The following is a 21,979-nucleotide window of genomic DNA, read 5'->3' on the forward strand; positions in this document are numbered from 1 at the left end:
TGAGGAGATTATGGACAGAATCAATGCTCTCAAATTGGCTAATTCTTTCACCCTAGACGCCACTTTGCAATTGGCTAGGTTAGCGGCTAAGAATTCTGGGTTTGCTATTGTGGCGCGCAGAGCGCTTTGGTTGAAATCTTGGTCAGCTGATGCGTCTTCCAAGAACAAGCTACTTAACATTCCTTTCAAGGGGAAAACGCTGTTTGGCCCTGACTTGAAAGAGATTATCTCTGATATCACTGGGGGTAAGGGCCACGCCCTTCCTCAGGATCGGCCTTTCAAGGCAAAAAATAAACCTAATTTTCGTCCCTTTCGTAGAAATGGACCAGCCCAAAGTGCTACGTCCTCTAAGCAAGAGGGTAATACTTCTCAAGCCAAGCCAGCTTGGAGACCAATGCAAGGCTGGAACAAGGGAAAGCAGGCCAAGAAACCTGCCACTGCTACCAAGACAGCATGAAATGTTGGCCCCCGATCCGGGACCGGATCTGGTGGGGGGCAGACTCTCTCTCTCTTCGCTCAGGCTTGGGCAAGAGATGTTCTGGATCCTTGGGCGCTAGAAATAGTCTCCCAAGGTTATCTTCTGGAATTCAAGGGGCTTCCCCCAAGGGGGAGGTTCCACAGGTCTCAGTTGTCTTCAGACCACATAAAAAGACAGGCATTCTTACATTGTGTAGAAGACCTGTTAAAAATGGGAGTGATTCATCCTGTTCCATTAAGAGAACAAGGGATGGGGTTCTACTCCAATCTGTTCATAGTTCCCAAAAAAGAGGGAACGTTCAGACAAATCTTGGATCTCAAGATCTTAAACAAGTTTCTCAAGGTTCCATCGTTCAAGATGGAAACCATTCGAACTATTCTTCCTTCCATCCAGGAAGGTCAATTCATGACCACAGTGGATTTAAAGGATGCGTATCTACATATTCCTATCCACAAGGAACATCATCGGTTCCTAAGGTTCGCATTCCTGGACAAGCATTACCAGTTCGTGGCGCTTCCTTTCGGATTAGCCACTGCTCCAAGGATTTTCACAAAGGTACTAGGGTCCCTTCTAGCTGGGCTAAGACCAAGGGGCATTGCTGTAGTACCTTACTTGGACGACATTCTGATTCAAGCGTCGTCCCTTCCTCAAGCAAGGGCTCACACGGACATTGTCCTGGCCTTTCTCAGATCTCACGGATGGAAAGTGAACGTGGAAAAGAGTTCTCTATCTCCGTCAACAAGGGTTCCCTTCTTGGGAACAATAATAGACTCCTTAGAAATGAGGATTTTTCTGACAGAGGCCAGAAAAACAAAACTTCTAAACTCTTGTCAAATACTTCATTCCGTTCCTCTTCCTTCCATAGCGCAGTGCATGGAAGTGATCGGTTTGATGGTAGCGGCAATGGACATAGTTCCTTTTGCGCGCATTCATCTAAGACCATTACAACTGTGCATGCTCAGTCAGTGGAATGGGGACTATACAGACTTGTCTCCGAAGATACAAGTAAATCAGAGGACCAGAGACTCACTCCGTTGGTGGCTGTCCCTGGACAACATGTCACAAGGGATGACATTCCGCAGACCGGAGTGGGTCATCGTCACGACCGACGCCAGTCTGATGGGCTGGGGCGCGGTCTGGGGATCCCTGAAAGCTCAGGGTCTTTGGTCTCGGGAAGAATCTCTTCTACCGATAAATATTCTGGAACTGAGAGCGATATTCAATGCTCTCAAGGCTTGGCCTCAGCTAGCGAGGGCCAAGTTCATACGGTTTCAATCAGACAACATGACAACTGTTGCGTACATCAACCATCAGGGGGGAACAAGGAGTTCCCTAGCGATGGAAGAAGTGACCAAAATCATTCTATGGGCGGAGTCTCACTCCTGCCACCTGTCTGCTATCCACATCCCAGGAGTGGAAAATTGGGAAGCGGATTTTCTGAGTCGTCAGACATTGCATCCGGGGGAGTGGGAACTCCATCCGGAAATCTTTGCCCAAGTCACTCAGCTGTGGGGCATTCCAGACATGGATCTGATGGCCTCTCGTCAGAACTTCAAAGTTCCTTGCTACGGGTCCAGATCCAGGGATCCCAAGGCGGCTCTAGTGGATGCACTAGTAGCACCTTGGACCTTCAAACTAGCTTATGTGTTCCCGCCGTTTCCTCTCATCCCCAGGCTGGTAGCCAGGATCAATCAGGAGAGGGCGTCGGTGATCTTGATAGCTCCTGCGTGGCCACGCAGGACTTGGTATGCAGATCTGGTGAATATGTCATCGGCTCCACCTTGGAAGCTACCTTTGAGACGAGACCTTCTTCTTCAGGGTCCGTTCGAACATCCGAATCTGGTTTCACTCCAGCTGACTGCTTGGAGATTGAACGCTTGATCTTATCGAAGCGAGGGTTCTCAGATTCTGTTATCGATACTCTTGTTCAGGCCAGAAAGCCTGTAACTAGAAAGATTTACCACAAAATTTGGAAAAAATATATCTGTTGGTGTGAATCTAAAGGATTCCCTTGGGACAAGGTTAAGATTCCTAAGATTCTATCCTTCCTTCAAGAAGGACTGGAAAAAGGATTATCTGCTAGTTCCCTGAAGGGACAGATTTCTGCCTTGTCTGTGTTACTTCACAAAAAGCTGGCAGCTGTGCCAGATGTTCAAGCCTTTGTTCAGGCTCTGGTTAGAATTAAGCCTGTTTACAAACCTTTGACTCCTCCTTGGAGTCTCAACTTAGTTCTTTCAGTTCTTCAGGGGGTTCCGTTTGAACCCTTACATTCCGTTGATATTAAGTTATTATCTTGGAAAGTTTTGTTTTTAGTTGCAATTTCTTCTGCTAGAAGAGTTTCAGAATTATCTGCTCTGCAGTGTTCTCCTCCTTATCTGGTGTTCCATGCAGATAAGGTGGTTTTACGTACTAAACCTGGTTTTCTTCCAAAAGTTGTTTCTAACAAAAACATTAACCAGGAGATTATCTTACCTTCTCTGTGTCCGAAACCAGTTTCAAAGAAGGAACGTTTGTTGCACAATTTGGATGTTGTTCGCGCTCTAAAATTCTATTTAGATGCTACAAAGGATTTTAGACAAACATCTTCCTTGTTTGTTGTTTATTCCGGTAAAAGGAGAGGTCAAAAAGCAACTTCTACCTCTCTCTCTTTTTGGATTAAAAGCATCATCAGATTGGCTTACGAGACTGCCGGACGGCAGCCTTCCGAAAGAATCACGGCTCATTCCACTAGGGCTGTGGCTTCCACATGGGCCTTCAAGAACGAGGCTTCTGTTGATCAGATATGTAGGGCAGCGACTTGGTCTTCACTGCACACTTTTACCAAATTTTACAAGTTTGATACTTTTGCTTCTTCTGAGGCTATTTTTGGGAGAAAGGTTTTGCAAGCCGTGGTGCCTTCCATTTAGGTGACCTGATTTGCTCCCTCCCTTCATCCGTGTCCTAAAGCTTTGGTATTGGTTCCCACAAGTAAGGATGACGCCGTGGACCGGACACACCTATGTTGGAGAAAACAGAATTTATGTTTACCTGATAAATTACTTTCTCCAACGGTGTGTCCGGTCCACGGCCCGCCCTGGTTTTTTTAATCAGGTCTGATAATTTATTTTCTTTAACTACAGTCACCACGGTACCATATGGTTTCTCCTATGCAAATATTCCTCCTTAACGTCGGTCGAATGACTGGGGTAGGCGGAGCCTAGGAGGGATCATGTGACCAGCTTTGCTGGGCTCTTTGCCATTTCCTGTTGGGGAAGAGAATATCCCACAAGTAAGGATGACGCCGTGGACCGGACACACCGTTGGAGAAAGTAATTTATCAGGTAAACATAAATTCTGTTATTCTGCCTTATTTTTGTTATAGCAGTTTTCAAACTCAGCCTTGAATTTCAAACTCAGCCTTGAATATCTTTGTTTCTTTTATTTATTTATATATTTATTTATTTATATATATATATATATATATATATATATATATATATATATATATATATATATATAGTATCTCACAAAAGTGAGCACTGTGTGTATGTATGTGTGTGTTTATATATATATATATATATATATATACATACACACAATAAAGTATGTAGAGTATATTAAATTGAAGCTTGTGTTCTCTAAAGAGAACTATTTTCTTCATAAATGGAAAGCTGCATTCATTACTTTTGGGAATTCAGAACCTGGCCACCAGGAGGAGGCAAAGACACCCCAGCCAAAGGCTTAAATACTCCTCCCACTTCCCTTATGCCCTAGTCATTCTTTCCCTTTCGTCCCAGGAGGTTGGCAGAGAAGTGTCAAGTTTTCGATAGTCTCTTATGGAGGGTAGTACTCTTCGGCATGGGACTGGAGTTTTAAGTAGTCCTGTCAGCCTCTCAGTGAGAGCATGGGTTAGAGTTAAAGTCCGGAGATGCAGGGAGAGTCTTTCTGTGAAACCATCCTGACTCATATTAACAACTCCACAAGCAATTAGCGTTGACGAGAGTTGCTGCCTGCTTTTTTCTCTCAAGTCCATGGCAGAAGCGACGTTACTATCTGTCACAATTGAAGGACCATGTTCCTGTTCCACGGCGTAGATTCAATTTACTTTCATCATGGATGTATTGTAATTTCATGTGTTTATCCGAGAGGGGCTACAACCTTTCGGTGATAACTTTAACATAGGGTCTCAGTGAGGCTCCTTTTTGTATCTAGGAATCAAGGGTTAATATCTCCTGAGGGGGATTATTGAACAGGGGGGTTTATAATCATGTTTGTTATTTGATTCTGTCTGCTACTGTGTAGTGTTGCTTCGGCTCATGGCTATTTTAGAACATAACGGCCTATGTTTAGTGACGCAGCCTTTTCGGTCGGGTGCGGTTTTGCATGGACTGCACGGTTTACCTTGTGACTCCATTTCCGCTTTCCTGACCGCGTGGCGACGGAGAAATACTGGTCCACTGGTGTCTGGTTCTCTGGAGGTGGCAGTGTCCCAGTTATGGAGGATTCTTGGAGACGGGATGTCTCTGATTCAGACTCAACTTTTTGCAAAGAATATGAATTGGTGATGCCCCTCAGTTATGTTCCGAATGCTGTTTTAGAGTGCTCTGTTCCTCGGGATCAGGGAATCGGGTGCCCTCTGAGCCATACGCCTCTGGGGATTCTATTTCTCACAAGATGAGTTCCCTACCACCAACTCTTACTACGCATGCAGGTAACCCAAAAAGGGAGTGTGTCCTGTTCCCACCGGAGGTTATGACACCGATCCGCATGGCCATATCTCTGGCGCATCTGCACCTCCAGGGAGTGTGCTTACGATATTGCCTGTGTTTCGTTAACCAGGGCTCGTCGGGCGTGGGATCGCCTGGTCCAGTTCAGCCTTCCGGGGAGCAACTGCCCCTGAGGCCTCAGGGTGTCAACCTTTGGGGCCGGTGTTTCCTTCTGTTTATCGTTATAAACTGGGGCACCTTCATGTTCTACTAAGGCACGTTTTTGACGTTGCTGGAGGTTTCCACTCTTAAAGGGACGCTGAACCCAAATTTTTTTTGTGATTCAGATAGAGCATGCAATTTTAAGCAACTTTCTAATTTACTTCTTTTACCAATTTCTTTTGTAAGGTGTATCCAGTCCACGGATCATCCATTACTTGTGGGATATTCTCCTTCCCAACAGGAAGTTGCAAGAGGATCACCCACAGCAGAGCTGCTATATAGCTCCTCCCCTAACTGCCATATCCAGTCATTCTCTTGCAACTCTCAACAAGCATGGAGGTAGTAAGAGGAAAGTGGTGAAATGTAGCTGTTATCTTGCTTCAATCAAAAGTTTGTTATTTTTAAATGGTACCGGAGTTGTACTATTTTGTTCCCGGCAGAAAAATAGAAGAATCTGCCTGTGATTTCTATGATCTTAGCAGGTTGTAACTAAGACATCTTCTCACACATGACTGAAGATAGAGGTAACTTCAGCGCTGGAATGGCGTGCAGGTTATCCTGCTATGAGGTATGTGCAGTTAAGATTTTTTTCTAGAAGATGTGAATGCTAGAAAATGCTGCTGATATCAAAATTATGTAAGGTAAGCCTGAATACAGTGATTTAATAGCGACTGGTATCATGCTTACTTTCTGAGGTAATACTCTTTTATATTTACATTATAAAACGTTTGCTGGCATGTTTAAACATTTTTATATATACTTTGGTGATAAAACTTTATTGGGGCCTAGTTTTTTCCACATGGCTGGATTAAATTTGCCTAGAAACAGTTTCCTGAGGCTTTCCACTGTGTTACTATGAGTGGGAGGGGCCTAATTTAGCGCTTTTTTGCGCAGTAACTTTTACAGACTGAGACATCCAGCTTCCTCCAGGAGTCCCCTGAATGCTATAGGACATCTCTAAAGGGCTCTTAGGCTTTCCAAAATCGTTTGTTGGGGAAGGTAGGCCCACAGCAAGGCTGTGGCAGTTTGGTGTGACTGTTAAAAACCGTTTATCGTTTTTTTTTATCCGTTTTTTGAACTAAGGGGTTAATCATCCATTTGCAAGTGGGTGCAATGCTCTGTTAGCTTATTATACACACTGTAAAAATTTCGTTTGATTTACTGCCTTTTTTCACTGTTTTTCAAATTCTGACAAAATTTGTTTCTCTTAAAGGCACAGTACCGTTTCTTATATTTGCTTGTTAACTTGATTTAAAGTGTTTTCCAAGCTTGCTAGTCTCATTGCTAGTCTGTACAAACATGTCTGACATAGAGGAAACTCCTTGTTCATTATGTTTAAAAGCCATAGTGGAACCCCCTCTTATAATGTGTACCAAATGTACTGATTTCACTTTAAGCAATAAAGATCATATTCTGTCTTTAAAAAATTTACCACCATAGGAATCTGACGAGGGGGAAGTTATGCCGACTAACTCTCCCCACGTGTCAGATCCTTTGACTCCCGCTCAAGGGACTCAGGCTCAAATGGCGCCAAGTACATCTAGGGCGCCCATAGCGTTTACTTTACAAGACATGGCGGCAGTCATGGATAATACACTGTCAGCGGTATTAGCCAGACTACCTGAATTTAGAGGAAAGCGAGATAGCTCTGGAGTTAGACAAAATACAGAGCATACTGACGCTTTAAGAGCTATGTCTGATACTGCCTCAAAATATGCAGAAGCTGAAGAAGGTGAGCTTCTTTCTGTGGGTGATGTTTCTGACTCAGGGAAGATGATGCAACCTGATTCTGATATTTCTACATTTAAATTTAAGCTTGAACACCTCCGCGTGTTACTCAGGGAGGTCTTACCTGCTCTGAATGACTGTGATACAATTGCAGTGCCAGAGAAAATGTGTAGACTGGATAAATACTATGCAGTGCCGGTGTGCACTGATGTTTTTCCAATACCTAAAAGGTTTACAGAAATTATTACTAAGGAATGGGATAGACCAGGTGTGCCGTTCTCTCCCCCTCCTATTTTTAGAAAAATGTTTCCAATAGACGCCACCACACGGGACTTATGGCAGACAGTTCCTAAGGTGGAGGGAGCAGTTTCTACTCTAGCAAAGCGTACTACTATCCCTGTTGAGGACAGTTGTGCTTTTTTAGATCCAATGGATAAAAAGTTAGAGGGTTACCTTAAGAAAATGTTTATTCAACAAGGTTTTATCCTACAGCCCCTTGCATGCATTGCTCCTGTCATTGCTGCTGCGGCGGCGTTCTGGTTTGAGTCTCTGGAAGAGGCTTTACAGGTAGCGACTCCATTGGATGACATACTTGACAAGCTTAGAGCACTTAAGCTAGCCAATTCTTGTTTCTGATGCCATTGTTCATTTGACTAAACTAACGGCTAAGAATTCTGGTTTTGCTATCCAGGCGCGCAGAGCGCTATGGCTTAAATCATGGTCAGCTGACGTTACTTCAAAGTCTAAGCTGCTTAAAATTCCCTTCAAGGGGCAGACCCTATTCGGGCCTGGTTTGATGGAGATTATTGCTGATATTACTGGAGGAAAAGGTCATGCCCTTCCTCAGGATAGGTCCAAATCAAGGGCCAAACAGTCTAATTTTCGTGCCTTTCGAAACTTCAAGGCAAGTGCGGCATCAACTTCCTCTAATGCAAAACAAGAGGGAACTTTTGCTCAGTCCAAGACGGTCTGGAGACCTAACCAGACCTGGAACAAAGGTAAGCAGGCCAAAAAGCCTGCTGCTGCCTCTAAGACAGCATGAAGGAACAGCCCCCTATCCGGTAATGGATATAGTAGGGGGCAGACTTTCGCTCTTCGCCCAGGCGTGGGCAAGAGATGTCCAGGATCCCTGGGCGTTGGAAAGTATATCCCAGGGATATCTTCTGGACTTCAAGGCTTCCCCCACAAAAGGGAGATTTCACCTTTCACAATTATCTGCAAACCAGATAAAGAGAGAGGCATTCTTACACTGTGTACAAGACCTCCTAGTTATGGGAGTGATCCATCCATAAACAAATTCCTCAGAGTTCCATCATTCAAGATTGAGACAATTCTTAGCATCCTACCTATGATCCAGGAGGGTCAATACATGACTACAGTGGATTTAAAGGATGCTTATCTTCACATTCCGATACACAAAGATCATCATCAGTTTCTCAGGTTTGCCTTCCTAGACAGGCATTACCAGTTTGTAGCTCTTCCCTTTGGGTTAGCTACAGCCCCAAGAATTTTTACGAAGGTTCTGGGGTCGCTTCTGGTGGTCCTAAGGCCGCGGGGCATAGCAGTGGACCCCTATTTAGACGACATCCTGATTCAGGCATCAAACTTCCAAATTGCCAAGTCTCATACGGACATAGTGTTGGCATTTCTGAGGTCGCATGGGTGGAAGGTGATCTAGGAAAAGAGTTCTCTATCCCCCCTCACAAGAGTTTCCTTCCTAGGGACTCTGATAGATTCTGTAGAAATGAAAATTTACCTGACGGAGTCCAGGTTATCAAAACTTCTAAATTCCTGCCGTTTTCTTTATTCCATTCCTCGCCCTTCGGTGGCTCAGTGCATGGAAGTAATCGGCTTAATAGTAGCGGCAATGGACATAGTGCCGTGTGCACGCCTACATCTCAGACCGCTGTCCCCTCTACTAAATCTGGATCAAGAGACCAGGGATTCTCTTCTCTGGTGGCTATCTCGGGTCCATCTGTCCAAGGGAATGACCTTTCGCTGGCCAGATTGGACAATTGTAACGACAGATGCCAGCCTTCTAGGCTGGGGGGCAGTCTGGAACTCCCTGAAGGCTCAGGGATCGTGGACTCAGGAGGAGACACTCCTTCCAATAAACATTCTGGAATTAAGAGCGATATTCAATGCTCTTCAGGCTTGGCCTCAGCTAGCGACAATGAGGTTCATCAGATTTCAGTGTGACAACATCATGACTGTGGCTTACATCAACCATCAAGGGGGAACAAGGAGTTCCCTAGCGATGTTAGAAGTCTCAAAGATAATTCGCTGGGCAGAGATTCACTCTTGCCACCTATCGGCTATCCATATCCCAGGTGTAGAGAACTGGGAGGCGGATTTTCTAAGTCGACAGACTTTTCATCCGGGGGAGTGGGAGCTCCATCCAGAGGTGTTTGCACAATTGATTCATCGTTGGGGCAAACCAGAACTGGATCTCATGGCGTCTCGCCAGAACGCCAAGCTTCCTTGTTACAGGTCCAGGGACCCCAAGGCAACGCTGATAGATGCTCTAGCAGCGCCTTGGTCCTTCAACCTGGCTTATGTGTTTCCACCGTTTCCTCTGCACCCTCGTCTGATTGCCAAAATCAAGCAGGAGAGAGCATCAGTGATATTGATAGCGCCTGCGTGGCCACGCAGGACTTGGTATGCAGATCTGGTGGACATGTCATCCTTTCCACCATGGACTCTGCCGCTGAGACAGGACCTTCTACTTCAAGGTCCTTTCAACCATCCAAATCTAATTTCTCTGAGGCTGACTGCCTGGAGATTGAACGCTTGATTTTATCAAAGCGTGGTTTCTCCGAGTCAGTCATTGATACCTTAATTCAGGCACGAAAGCCTGTGACCAGGAAAATCTATAATAAGATATGGCGTAAATATCTTTATTGGTGTGAATCCAAGGGCTACTCATAGAGTAAGGTCAGGATTCCCAGGATATTATATTTTCTCCAAGAAGGATTGGAAAAAGGATTGTCAGCTAGTTCCTTAAAGGGACAGATTTCTGCGCTGTCTATTCTTTTGCACAAGCGTCTGGCGGATGTTCCAGACGTGCAGGCATTTTGTCAGGCTTTAGTTAGAATCAAGCCTGTGTTTAAACCTGTTGCTCCACCTTGGAGCTTAAATTTGGTTCTTAAAGTTCTTCAGGGGGTTCCGTTTGAACCTCTTCATTCCATAGATATCAAACTTTTATCTTGGAAAGTTCTTTTTTTGGTAGCTATTTCCTCGGCTCGTAGAGTTTCCGAGTTATCTGCCTTACAATGTGATTCTCCTTATCTGATCTTCCATGCAGATAAGGTAGTTCTGCGTACCAAAACTGGGTTTTTACCTAAGGTGGTATCTAATAAGAATATCAATCAAGAGATTGTTGTTCCGTCTTTGTGTCCTAATCCTTCTTCAAAGAAGGAACGTCTATTACACAATCTGGACGTGGTTCGTGCTTTAAAGTTTTACTTACAAGCTACTAAAGATTTTCGTCAAACATCTGCTTTGTTTGTTGTCTACTCTGGACAGAGGAGAGGTCAAAAGGCTTCGGCAACCTCTCTTTCTTTTTGGCTAAGAAGCATAATCCGCTTAGCCTATGAGACTGCTGGCCAGCAGCCTCCTGAAAGGATTACAGCTCATTCTACTAGAGCTGTGGCTTCCACATGGGCCTTTAAAAATGAGGCTTCTGTTGAACAGATTTGCAAGGCAGCGACTTGGTCTTCGCTTCATACTTTTTCAAAATTCTACAAATTTGATACTTTTGCTTCTTCGGAGGCTATTTTTGGGAGAAAGGTTTTACAGGCAGTGGTACCTTCCGTTTAAGTATCTGCCTTGTCCCTCCCTTCATCTGTGTACTTTAGCTTTGGTATTGGTATCCCACAAGTAATGGATGATCCGTGGACTGGATACACCTTACAAGAGAAAACATAATTTATGCTTACCTGATAAATTTATTTCTCTTGTGGTGTATCCAGTCCACGGCCCGCCCTGTCATTTTAAGGCAGGTATTTTTTAATTTTAAACTACAGTCACCACTGCACCCTATGGTTTCTCCTTTCTCTGCTTGTTTTCGGTCGAATGACTGGATATGGCAGTTAGGCGAGGAGCTATATAGCAGCTCTGCTGTGGGTGATCCTCTTGCAACTTCCTGTTGGGAAGGAGAATATCCCACAAGTAATGGATGATCCGTGGACTGGATACACCACAAGAGAAATAAATTTATCAGGTAAGCATAAATTATGTTTTTACTTTTGTTCTCTTGCTATAATATTTGAAAAAGAAGGCATCTAAGTTTTTTTTTTTGGTTCAGTCCTCTGGACAGCACTTTTTTATTGGTGGATGAATTTATCCACCAATCAGCAAGGACAACCCAGGTTGTTCACCAAAAATTGTCCGGCATCTGAACTTACATTCTTGCATTTCAAATAAAGATACCAAGAAAATGAAGAAAATTTGATAACAGGAGTAAATTAGAAAGCTGCTTAAAATTTCATGGTCTATCTGATTCACAAAAGAAAAAATGTGGGTTCAGTGTCCCTTTAATGGGTCTGGGGATTCTCAGTCTTACTCTTCGACTGACTTGCATACATAGACCTAAGGGGATGAAGTAATCTTCTTATAGTCTTTGTTATTTGTGTATCCTTTCCAGTTCTGAGCTTGGAAGCCTCCATCATCGTGGGACACTCTATGTGGCCTTGACAGTGCTGGGGCCCTTGGTTTCAGGCTGGTCCTGACTGGGTACAAATCCTTCTGTCTTTGAGGCCTACTTCAGACACGTGCACCTTTTTATGTCCAGTTGGTCCGGTTTTCTTGTTTTATTTTTTTTTACAAGCTTCAACTAGCATCCTGAGAGGACTTGAGGGTCCGTGGTTGCTTAGGGCATGGGGGGATTGGTTAAGTCCTCATTCGCCTTTCAATCTAGTGGGCCGGGACTCCTTTGAGATCCACGGCAAAATGCTCAGTCGTTTCCGATTTTTCCGTGAACTAGAGTGTTCCTTTCTGTTGTGGTTTGGAGGCTTGGAGGATTTAGGTCCTTCATACCACCGCTCTTACGGTTTTGCCTTTCATGGTCTCTTTGGAAGTGTCCTTTTAGGACTTGTTCCTTTTAGAGGTTCTCTTCCTTTGGGTCGAGACTTTCTGCACTTCGTCCGGTTTTTCTGGCGGCTTTGGCCGCTTAATTAGGAAGTGAAGGCTGTGAGGCTCTGTCTTCCTTCGGGAGTTAGTCGTCTCCATATCAGGGGCGATAGGAGGTGTTGTCTCTTTTTCCAAACTTTTTACTTAGGGGATGTTTTTCTGCATGGGTTCGGGATGCTTTGCATTCTTCTCCCTTGGGTGTGGTCCTCTGAAAGGTTAATCTGAAAGAATTATGGAGACTAGCCTTTCTTTCTACTCTCTTTCGGGTGACTCTATTCTCGTTCTCATTTGCCTTAGTGTTGCCCTTAGGGCCTTTGGGCTCTAGAGAAATTGTGTGACTTTGTCGCGGCCTAGTTAGGGGAAGATCCTCTGTTTCAGATTCCCGGCCTTATCCCCTGGTTTCTGGGGTCTTGGCGTTGCCTCCCCTTGTTTCTATGAGACTGGTTGGGTCTCTGTTAGCCTGACCCGGTTTCTCTGTTTTTTTGCTCTGTGTTTGTGCCTTTTTTAGTTTGTTTTTTTTCTGGAGTTCCTTATGCTAGCTGGAAGCTAGATCAGCATACTAATGCACTGTGGCTACTCTGCACTGTAGCAAACCGAGGGTTGCAAGTTCGATCCCCGGAGAGGTCTACTCAGCCTTTCCTCCTTTCGAGGTTGATAAAATTAGCAGCGCCTTGCTTTCCCTAAAGGGGGATTAGCCGCGCTTTACAAGTACAATCATGTTTTCTCTGTGCCTTTTCTTCTTTGTGGAAGAATACGGTAGTTTGTTCCCTTTCTTTACTAAGGTGTGTGTTGTTTGGAGACTGACTGCTGGGCGACGGTGTCTCTTGGAGGCTGTTGACTCAGTCGAGTCTAGTTCCTGCGGTCTCTAGCAAGGCTGTGGACTATCTGCGGGTCAGTGTCCTTGGGCCTTTTCCTTTTTTTCAATGTTGTTCTCGGCTTCGGACGAAGCGGGACTTTGTTGGTTAGGGGTTTTTAGGCCTGGATGCCCTCAGAATGAGCCGCCTCTTGTACCCTCCTGTTTTTGCATTCAGTGTCCTCTGAAGGTTAGGTATTGTTTTCCCAAAAGTAATGAATGCAGCTGTGGACTCTTTCCATTTATGAAGAAAAACCTAAATTATGCTAACCTTTATGATAATTTTCTTTTCTTCAGATGGAAAGAGTCCAAAGCTCCCCGCCCGTATTTTTCCTGTGGGGCGTCTGTTATTTTTGTTTTTCTGGCACTTTTTCACCCTGATATTTCTTCTACTGTTCCTTGTTCCTTGGCGGAATGACTGGGGGATGAGGGAAGTGGGAGGAGTATTTAAGCCTTTGGCTGGGGTGTCTTTGCTTTCTCCTGGTGGATAGGTTCTGAATTCCCAAAAGTAATGAATGCAGCTGTGGACTCTTTCCATCTGTAGAAAAGAAAATTACCAGGTAAGCATAATTTAAGTTTTTAACAAGAATCAGGAGTAGCCTAGCAGAGGGGTGGGAAAGACAGACACTAAAATGCTACAATATAAATTTTCGATTACTTGCTTTAAGTATCAGCTTTTATAGACAAAGAGATAAGATAGAGAGATGTTGTGTGTTTATAGAGCAACATTTTGTAGGTTAGCGAGTACCATTTTCATTCTAACTTTGGCTTTTTACGCACATCAGGTTAGAGCACAAGCAAAACCAGTTTACTTTCAACTTGAAGTACGAGTGCTACCCGTTATGCGCAAAACAAATTAATTCTAGTGGAGTTAACGTTTGCGTGGGAGTGTTAAATACACTTGTAATCTGGCCCATAATGTATAATTATTATAGCAGAAGCCATTTCATTACTTTCAAAGTAATATCCTGGTTGATTTTCAGGCACTGATTTTTTTTTTTTTTTTTTTTTCAGCAACTGAACCATCCTAACGTAATTAAATACTATGCCTCATTCATTGAGGATAACGAGCTGAACATCGTATTGGAATTAGCAGATGCTGGGGACCTGTCTCGGATGATAAAGGTAACAGACAATAAACTATCATATCTTGGGGATGGTTGTACGTTACAGCATTTTCACAAAGCATCAAAGGGCATTGTATCCAACAATTGTCTATCATGCAGTAAAGGGAGCAGCATTTAAACATGATGCAATCAACATTTTATTGAAGCTGCTCTGTCAGTAATAGTTGTGTGCCTTCTACTGGCTGATAAGGACAATTCCCTCAGTCCTATTGGGGAAGAGGTACATGCCCCTGCAAGCCTAACAAGAAAATATTGGTTAATTGAGGATAACAAACAGAAAATGATTGGTTTTTAAAAAAAAAATAAAAAATAAAATAAAACATGTGACACATTTGAAAATGCCTTCTTATCTTAGCTGTATCTAAAGTACAATAACACACGCTTGCAGTATCTCAGTAACTGATTACAGTGTTAGCCCCAGGGGGGTTTGTAATAATTTATAATATTATACAACTGTCAGCTATCCAAAGCACACATTAATAGCATAATTTAACATAAATGTATTTAATGATAATAATTTCAGCAATAAACATTGAAAGAGTTTAATATTAGCTCATTTTAGTTTTGTTTTTAGCTAAAAATTTAGCCAGGTGTCAGTAAAATCAACCGGGTGGTGCACCCATTAAATAGGTTTTGTGGAGAACATGGGATTGTTTTGTGCCTTCTGGGCAAGGCTCTTGGTTGTTGCTTAGTGTAAAAGGCAGTTATACCAAGTGCAAAATTGGCTATTCATGTCAACCACAGTTAATAAATGAGACAACCCTTCAAAGCTCAAATAATACCAATAATCGAAAACACGCATTACTATGGTGCGCTATCAAGCAATGTAATAAAACTGGAATAAAAATAAGGAAATAAAATGTATTCAAATGTATAATACTAAATAAACAAAAAAGTTAACAACCCCCGAGGATTCAAAAATTAAACGTGCACTGTTAAATTTAGAAAAACAATTCAGAAAAATATTTTCTTAAAAGAGCCGTATCGCTTTAAAAAAGAAAATTCAAGTCTTTAAAGTGCATTAGTTAGAGTTGAATGATTTGTGTACAAAGGATTTAATGTCCACTTTGAGACTTCAAAGCTTCATCAATTAAAGTATTTCCACAAATATTCCCACAAGAATTTATGGTAGTGTCTTCATATATCCATATTTAGAGTCACTGCACAAATAGCATGTATTTGCAGGCTCCTATATACGATTTATGAGCATACAGGAAAAAATAAATAAAAGTGCTGAGGGGTACATTCATCTGACTTGAAAGCAAGAGCAGTACAAGCAGAACATACATCTGATTTATAAGCAAGAGCAGTACTAGCAGAACATACATCGGACTTAGAAGCAAAATCCAAGAGCAGTAGAAGCAGAACATACATCTGACTTATAAAAAAAAAAGCCAAGAGCAGTACAAGCGGAACATACATCTGACTTATAAACAAAAGCCAAGAGCAGTAGAAGCAGAACATACATCAGACTTATAAACAAAAGCCAAGAGCAGTAGAAGCAGAACATACATCAGACTTATAAACAAAAGCCAAGAGCAGTAGATGCAGAACATACATCAGACTTATAAACAAAAGCCAAGAGCAGTAGAAGCAGAACATACATCAGACTTATAAACAAAAGCCAAGAGCAGTAGAAGCAGAACATACATCAGACTTATAAACAAAAGCCAAGAGCAGTAGAAGCAGAACATACATCAGACTTATAAACAAAAGCCAAGAGCAGTACAAGCAGAACATACATCTGACTTACAAACAAAAGCCAAGAGCAGTACAAGCAGAACATACATCAGACTTATAAACAAAAGCCAACAGCAGTAGAAGCAGAACATACATCAGACTTATAAACAAAAGCCAAGAGAGGTAGAAGCAGAACATATATCTGACTTATAAACAAAAGCCAAGAGCGGTAGAAGCAGAACATACATCAGACTTATAAACAAAAGCCAAGAGCGGTAGAAGCAGAACATACATCAGACTTATAAACAAAAGCCAAGAGCGGTAGAAGCAGAACATACATCAGACTTATAAACAAAAGCCAAGAGCAGTAGAAACAGAACATACATCAGACTTATAAACAAAAGCCAAGAGCAGTAGAAACAGAACATACATCAGACTTATAAACAAAAGCCAAGAACAGTAGAAGCAGAACATACATCTGACTTATAAACAAAAGCCAAGAGCAGTACAAACAGAACATACATCAGACTTATAAACAAAAGCCAACAGCAGTAGATGCAGAACATACATCAGACTTAAACAAAAGCCAAGAACAGTAGAAACAGAACATACATCAGACTTATAAACAAAAGCCAAGAGCAGTAGAAACAGAACATACATCAGACTTATAAACAAAAGCCAAGAGCAGTACAAACAGAACATACATCAGACTTATAAACAAAAGCCAAGAGCGGTAGAAGCAGAACATACATCAGACTTATAAACAAAAGCAAAGAGCAGTAGAAGCAGAACATACATCAGACTTATAAACAAAAGCAAAGAGCAGTAGAAACAGAACATACATCAGACTTATAAACAAAAGCCAAGAACAGTAGAAGCAGAACATACATCTGACTTATAAACAAAAGCCAAGAGCGGTAGAAGCAGAACATACATCAGACTTATAAACAAAAGCCAAGAGCAGTACAAGCAGAACATACATCTGACTTATAAACAAAAGCCAAGAGCAGTAGAAGCAGAACATACATCTGATTTATAAACAAAAGCCAAGAGCAGTAGAAGCAGAACATACATCTGACTTATAAACAAAAGCCAAGAGCAGTAGAAGCAGAACATACATCAGACTTATAAACAAAAGCCAGGAGCAGTACAAACAGAACATACATCTGACTTATAAACAAAAGCCAAGAGCAGTAGAAACAGAACATACATCTGACTTATAAACAAAAGCCAACAGCAGTAGATACAGAACATACATCTGACTTATAAACAAAACCCAACAGCAGTAGATGCAGAAAATACATCTGACTTATAAACAAAAGCCAAGAGCAGTAGAAACAGAACATACATCTGACTTATAAACAGAAGCCAACAGCAGTAGAAGCAGAACATACATCAGACTTATAAACAAAAGCCAAGAGCAGTAGAAGCAGAACATACATCAGACTTATAAACAAAAGCCAAGAGCAGTACAAACAGAACATACATCAGACTTATAAACAAAAGCCAAGAACAGTAGAAACAGAACATACATCTGACTTACAAACAAAAGCCAAGAGCAGTAGAAGCAGAACATACATCAGACTTATAAACAAAAGCCAAGAGCAGTAGAAGCAGAACATACATCTGACTTATAAACAAAAGCCAAGAGCAGTACAAGCAGAACATACATCAGACTTATAAACAAAAGCCAAGAGCAGTAGAAGCAGAACATACATCAGACTTATAAACAAAAGCCAAGAGCAGTACAAACAGAACATACATCTGACTTATAAACAAAAGCCAAGAGCAGTACAAGCAGAACATACATCTGACTTATAAACAAAAGCCAAGAGCAGTACAAGCAGGACATACATCTGACTTATAAACAAAATATATGAAATCAAATGTCTCAGGGTCCTTGGCCCACAACTGCAATGAAGATCAGCATTGTTATTGATATTAAATCAAAGCAATCAAAAGAGTTTACTAAGTTACTTGTCTTTTCTAATATAATGATAGGTCTCGCCATTAAAGGGACAGTCAAGTCCAAAAAAAACAACTTCCCAATTTACTTTTATCACCAATTTTGCTTTGTTCTTTTGGTATTCTTAGTTGAAAGCTAAACCTAAGAGGTTCATATGCTAATTTCTTAGACCTTGAAGACTGCCTCTAATCTGAATACATTTTAACCACTAGAGGGCATTAGTTCACATGTTTCATATAGATAACATTGAGCTCATGCACGTAAAGTGACCTAGGAGTGAGAACTGATTGGCTAAAATGCAAGTCTGTCAAAAGAACTGAAATAAGGGGGCAGTCAGCAGAGGCTTAGATACAAGGTAATTACAGAGGTAAAAAGTATATTAATATAACTGTGTTGGTTGTGCAAAATTGGGGAATGGGTAATAAAGAGATTATCTTTCTTTTTAAACACCAAAAATTCTGGTGTTGACTGTCCCTTTAAGACCCTGAACACAGAACATGGACTAGTGGGCGGCACTCTATATCCTCCTTGTCTGTCTCTTATTCTTTCATGATTCAGACAGATCATGTGATTTTTAAAACAACTTTCCAATTTATTCTATTATCTTAATTGTTTTGTTTCTTGGTATCTTTTGTTGAAGGAGCATCAATGCACTACTGATTTCTAACTGAACACATGGGTGAGCCAATGACAATCCGTATAAATATGCAGCCACCAATCAGCAACTAGAACATAGGTTCTTCGCTGCGCCTGAGCTTATGTACATAAACCTTTCAGCAAAGGATAACAAGAGAAGGAAGCACATTAAATAATAGAAGTAAATTGGAAAGTTTTTTAAAATTGTTTGTTCTATCTGAATCACAAAAGAAATATTTTGGGTTTCATATCCCTTTAACCCCTTAACGACCAAGGACGTACCAGGTACGTCCTGCAAAAACGGTCAATTAGTGACAATCGACATACCTGGTACGTCCTTGGTCTAATTGAGCGCTGGAAGCGATTGCTTCCAGCAGCTCTTAGGGTATTGCAGTGATGCCTCGATATTGAGGCATCCTGCAATTCCCTTTTTCAAGCATGCGATGCAGAGAGAGCCACTCTGTGGCCCTCTCTGCACCGGTAGCGATGGTGCCGATCGTTGCTGGGTGGGAGCCTTAGCAGGGAGGCGGGTGGACGGCCCATTGCTACCCGGCATCCGGTTCTGGTATGTGCAATGTACACGCCGGGAGCTGGGAGCGTGCAGGGGGAGCAACTACTGCCACCAATGTACCTGAATTGGAAGGAGGGAGAGGGGAAAAAAAAATAAAGATCAAAGGATCTGGGAGGGAGCGGGGGGTTCTGAGGGGGGGCAGCTACACTACAGAAAAATGTATATTTTATAAAAAAAAAACTTTTTTTTGGGGGGGCAAACTGGGGATGGGGATTCCTGACAGATATCAGTGTCCCAATGTAACTAGCGCTAATTTTGGGGAAAAAATGGTTTGGAAATGGCAAAGTGCTACTTGTATTTATTGCCCTATAACTTGCAAAAAAAAAGCAAAGAACATGTTAACATTGGGTATTTCTAAACTCAGGACAAAATTTAGAAACTATTTAGCATGGTTGTTTTTTGTTGGTTGTAGATGTGTAACAGATTTTGTGGGTCAAAGTTAGAAAAAGTGTTTTTTTTTTCATTTTTTCCTCATATTTTATAATATTTTTTACAGTAAATTATAAGATATGATGAAAATAATGGTATCTTTAAAAAGTCCATTTAATGGCGAGAAAAACGATATATAAGATGTGTGGGTACAGTAAATGAGTAAGAGGAAAATTACAGCTAAACACAAACACTGCAGAAATGTAAAAATATCCCTGGTCCCAAACGGTCAGAAAATGGAAAAGTGCTGTGATCACTAAGGGGTTAATAACAGCAAAACGTGCTTTAACCATTAAAGGGCTATAATAATTGAAAAATTACCATGCACTACAGTGTAAGCATGCATTAAAGTCACAATTTAATTTTTATGATTCAGACAGTGACATACAGGGAGTGCAGAATTATTAGGCAAGTTGTATTTTTGAGGATTAATTTTATTATTGAACAACAACCATGTTCTCAATGAACCTAAAAAACTAATTAATATCAAAGCTGAATAGTCTTGGAAGTAGTTTTTAGTTTGTTTTTAGTTATAGTTATTTTAGGGGGATATCTGTGTGTGCAGGTGACTATTACTGTGCATAATTATTAGGCAACTTAACAAAAAACAAATATATACCCATTTCAATTATTTATTTTTACCAGTGAAACCAATATAACATCTCAACATTCACAAATATACATTTCTGACATTCAAAAACAAAACAAAAACAAATCAGTGACCAATTTCTGAGCCTTTCTTTGCAAGGACACTCAAAAGCCTGCCATCCATGGATTCTGTCAGTGTTTTGATCTGTTCACCATCAACATTGCGTGCAGCAGCAACCACAGCCTCCCAGACACTGTTCAGAGAGGTGTACTGTTTTCCCTCCTTGTAAATCTCACATTTGATGATGTACCACAGGTTCTCAATGGGGTTCAGATCAGGTGAACAAGGAGGCCATGTCATTAGATTTTCTTCTTTTATACCCTTTCTTGCCAGCCACGCTGGGGAGTACTTGGACGCGTGTGATGGAGCATTGTCCTGCGTGAAAATCATGTTTTTCTTGAAGGATGCAGACTTCTTCCTGTACCACTGCTTGAAGAAGGTGTCTTCCAGAAACTGGCAGTAGGACTGGGAGTTGAGCTTGACTCCATCCTCAACCCGAAAAGGCCCCACAAGCTCATCTTTGATGATACCAGCCCAAACCAGTACTCCACCTCCACCTTGCTGGCGTCTGAGTCGGACTGGAGCTCTCTGCCCTTTACCAATCCAGCCACAGGCCCATCCATCTGGCCCATCAAGACTCACTCTCATTTCATCAGTCCATAAAACCTTAGAAAAATCAGTCTTGAGATATTTCTTGGCCCAGTCTTGACGTTTCAGCTTGTGTGTCTTGTTCAGTGGTGGTCGTCTTTCAGCCTTTCTTACCTTGGCCATGTCTCTGAGTATTGCACATCTTGTGCTTTTGGGCACTCCAGTGATGTTGCAGCTCTGAAATATGGCCAAACTGGTGGCAAGTGGCATCTTGGCAGCTGCACGCTTGACTTTTCTCAGTTCATGGGCAGTTATTTTGCGCCTTGGTTTTTCCACACGCTTCTTGCGACCCTTTTGACTATTTTGAATGAAACGCTTGATTGTTCGATGATCACGTTTCAGAAGCTTTGCAATTTTAAGAGTGCTGCATCCCTCTGCAAGATATCTCACTATTTTTGACTTTTCTGAGCCTGTCAAGTCCTTCTTTTGACCCATTTTGCCAAAGGAAAGGAAGTTGCCTAATAATTATGCACACCTGATATAGGGTGTTGATGTCATTAGACCACACCCCTTCTCATTACAGAGATGCACATCACCTAATATGCTTAATTGGTAGTAGGCTTTCGAGCCTATACAGCTTGGAGTAAGACAACATGCATAAAGAGGATGATGTGGTCAAAATACTCATTTGCCTAATAATTCTGCACTCCCTGTATAGCCTCTGGAGAGTGCACATGGCTTTAGCACTCTTTGGCAGGAGTGTTTGCAACAATGTGTAACATTGTTGCAACCATTGTTTTAAACTTTTATGCTGTAGAGTGCCAGACATCTACACGCTTCAGAGCTTCTGTAAGCCTCCCTTATTCTTGAACAAAGGATACCAAAAAAAAAATCAAATTTTATTGTAGGAGTTAGTTTTTTTTTGTTACCTGCACTATTCTTCAGCCATGGATACCAAGAGAAAGAAGCCAGTTTGTATAATAGCAGTAAATTATAACTTTTCTTTAAATAGCAATCTCTGTTTGTTTCATGAAAGTTTTTTTACTTTAAATGGATGTTCAGGATGGATTAACTGCTAAGATTTAACATAAGCCCTCCACAGGTTTTAATGGGACATTTGTTATAAAAAAACATACATCAAGGCATGTTGCACTTAAGCATATTCTCAGAATTGTTATAGGGGACCAGCATTTCCTGTTTGTCTGCCCATTGGGCTTACAAAAGTTGTAGTCACATT

At 41.8% G+C, this 21,979-nt stretch overlaps 1 protein-coding gene across 4 annotated transcripts in view; it reads left to right on the plus strand.

The window, feature by feature from the left end:
• The window catches only part of NEK7 (NIMA related kinase 7), a 247,263-nt gene that overhangs the window by 147,907 nt on the left and 77,377 nt on the right, over positions 1-21,979 (plus strand). For all 4 annotated transcript variants that reach the window (XM_053693799.1, XM_053693802.1, XM_053693803.1 and 1 more), the window contains one exon: positions 14,111-14,221. In XM_053693799.1, the coding sequence (XP_053549774.1) occupies positions 14,111-14,221 (111 nt within the window). The remainder of the gene's footprint in view (positions 1-14,110; positions 14,222-21,979) is intronic.

Source organism: Bombina bombina, chromosome 10 (assembly GCF_027579735.1).
Source record: "Bombina bombina isolate aBomBom1 chromosome 10, aBomBom1.pri, whole genome shotgun sequence".
Lineage (NCBI taxonomy): Eukaryota > Metazoa > Chordata > Amphibia > Anura > Bombinatoridae > Bombina > Bombina bombina.